At 37.0% G+C, this 2,650-nt stretch overlaps 1 protein-coding gene across 1 annotated transcript; it reads right to left on the bottom strand.

The window, feature by feature from the left end:
- Positions 1-232: 232 nt before the first annotated feature.
- On the bottom strand, positions 233-2,389 carry LOC108526145 (aldo-keto reductase family 1 member C3 homolog). Its single transcript, XM_017866799.1, has 2 exons — positions 2,231-2,389; positions 233-430 (listed from the first exon to the last, which is right to left on the bottom strand). The coding sequence occupies exons 1-2, from the start codon at positions 2,312-2,314 to the stop codon at positions 248-250; spliced, it is 267 nt and encodes an 88-aa protein (XP_017722288.1). The 5' UTR covers positions 2,315-2,389; the 3' UTR covers positions 233-247.
- Positions 2,390-2,650: the final 261 nt, after the last annotated feature.

Raw genomic sequence — 2,650 nt, 5'->3', positions numbered from 1 at the left:
ATACCTCATGTCAAATCACACTGATGGCAGCTGGAGCTCAAAAAAGTAAAGGGACTTTCAGGTCATAAATTGGAATGCAGTCAAAATGAAAAGTGATCATCATTCCCTGAGTTTGATTTCAGTTTTAATATGTGAATAGGTGTGAATAAATTTGAACCCAGAAGCAAAATTCACCCACAACTACGGATCCAGTCATAGAATTGTCATCTTCACACAATCACATTAAGTGTATATGCACACATGCCCATCATAGGAACAGTACCTTTGAAGTGTAGAATATGTCTTCTCTCTTCACACTACCATCTGCAATCTTGCTTCGGATGGCCAGTCCAACCTGCTCCTCATTATTGTACAAATGAGCAGAATCTATATGGCGGAACCCAGCTTCTATTGCTAATTTTGTGACCTCCAAAGCTTTACTTCTGGGAACCTGGAGAAGCAACCAAAGGTAGTATCTGGTGATCAGTGTGGCTGAGAGGTAGTTCAGGCACAAGCCTTGACTTCTACAAGAATCAGCTTTTCCTCCTGTCTCTATGTGGGGTGAAAATTCCATCTCAGTTTGCCTGGGTCTTTCCTGGTTAGTAATAAAGGTTGAGCATTCCAGAAACTTACCTTCAGTCCCAGGAATCTCTGGTTGATCACTATAATGGAGGTACCAAACAACACCCTCAGATTCAGTGATTTGTTGGAAAAGTTAACAGGACTCAAATAGTCCTAATTATTTTTTTAATATAGTGACATTATACATGGTAAAATCACACAGAGTATAGAAGGGAAACAGTTCAAGCTCATATGAGTTCTCTCCCAGTGATATTACACAGAACATTCACTCAGACTTCCTCCAACATCATGTTTGGGAAATGCTGTCTACAAGAGACGTTATTTGATGTCTCAGTTCTTGAGATTTTGACTGGGTGCTAGTTACACTGACCCGACTAGCATTCACATGGGAGATAATGCATCTGTGAATAGTAGTCTATTATGTCAAGTCTTTTCTGCACAGCCATTCTGGCTACACAACAGAACTGAACACTAGGAGTAAAGACGTATACTCTGAGGATATCGGTTTATACATTAAAATTCACCAATATCTGTAAGAATTTAGTAAGGTACCTTTCTGCCATAAAAAAATAAGGCTATCTCTTTCAGGAAAGATAGAATTCCAGTGAAATTTAAAATTACTGACTTATTGAACAAATTTGGATAAAGATTTGAAGGGTATTTTTTTAATGACAAAATATAAACTGTTTTCCATTTTACATGTATTTAAGAAGCTTTCTTTTTTCGTTGAAATTACAAGGAACTAGATACCAACTCAAAGGTTTACCAAGGCTGCCGCTTCAGTGGTGTCCTTATTTTCACTTCCAGACCATGCCAATTTATATTAAAATTAAACCATTTTGTCAATGGTCTAGAAAATGTATCCTTGTAGATCATCACAACTTATCGATAAAGTGAGACTCAAATTTCGATAATTAGTCGCTATTCACACACTTAGTAGCCTGAGGACAGTCTTGGGATACAAGTTTTCTTCCAGTAGTTCTATCTAGAAAATTAGGTATCTATTTTGTTCACTTTTGTGTCATAAGACCACTTCTACCACTTTGATACAAATATGATGCATATGAAAAGGACTAAGAATTTAGGCTTTCCTTTGTTAGGTTCTAGATTTTACTTAAAATGAGGTTGTATTTTTTCTTTCAGGAATTTTTTTTTTTAAAGTGAAAGTAGTACAGTGGAAACTCTAGTCCAGGTCCAGTAATATTGGGTGGCGCTCACCAACGCCCATCAGAATAGTGATACTCTGCCAACAGTTTTGTAAACACTGTATCCAGTAATTTTACTATAAATATTTCTCTGGATCGTATGTTCTTGGAAGAAGGAAAGATTTCTTCAGTTACAGAACAATCACTCCTATTGCAATTAATCTCCACCAGAGAGAGCTGACGGACACTGTTCTTCAATGCTGAGTTTTACATATTCTGCCAAGCTGGGAAGTAGACACGAACAGAAGAAACAGTGCACAAACTAAAATAAGCAGTACCTGACCATAGGAACGGACCTCAATGCTGAACAAGGATTGACTACTTGTTTTCTTCTAGCCTAGGAAACCTAGACCTGTGAGTCATTCAGAGTAAGGCAGGAACACAAACCTTACAACCCAAGATGGGTTTAATTTCTACTAGGTTTATTCTTTTGAAATCTCAAAACCAAGAGAAATTATTCTTACCTCTGGAGGTGCATAGGTGCCAAATCCCAATACAGGCATGAAGTGGCCATCATTTAGCTTCACACGCTGGTGTTTGGAATCCATTTCCTGTCACTTGTCTGACTAGCAAATGTTTGCTGCTTCTTCCCCTCAGAGATTACAGAAGCAATGGGCAGGAAATGGCCCCTGCAAAGGGACTAATGATTAACCAATGACATGTGGGAGGAAGTACATAGGCACTTTTATAAGGTCTGTGGAGAAAATTTCATCCAGTTCACTTGTTTCTTATCAAAGGTAATTCCTAAGTAAATTATTATAATATATGGTTATAATAAACTCATTAATTTTATCTGAAGTATTTTCTATTTGAAATCTCTATATTACTTAAATTATTAAAAAAGATTTCTAGAACAAACGGCAACCACATGTTAGACTATAAAA

Source organism: Rhinopithecus bieti, unplaced genomic scaffold (assembly GCF_001698545.2).
Source record: "Rhinopithecus bieti isolate Rb0 unplaced genomic scaffold, ASM169854v2 repeat_31073, whole genome shotgun sequence".
Lineage (NCBI taxonomy): Eukaryota > Metazoa > Chordata > Mammalia > Primates > Cercopithecidae > Rhinopithecus > Rhinopithecus bieti.
This window is presented reverse-complemented; position numbering and strand designations above follow the sequence as displayed.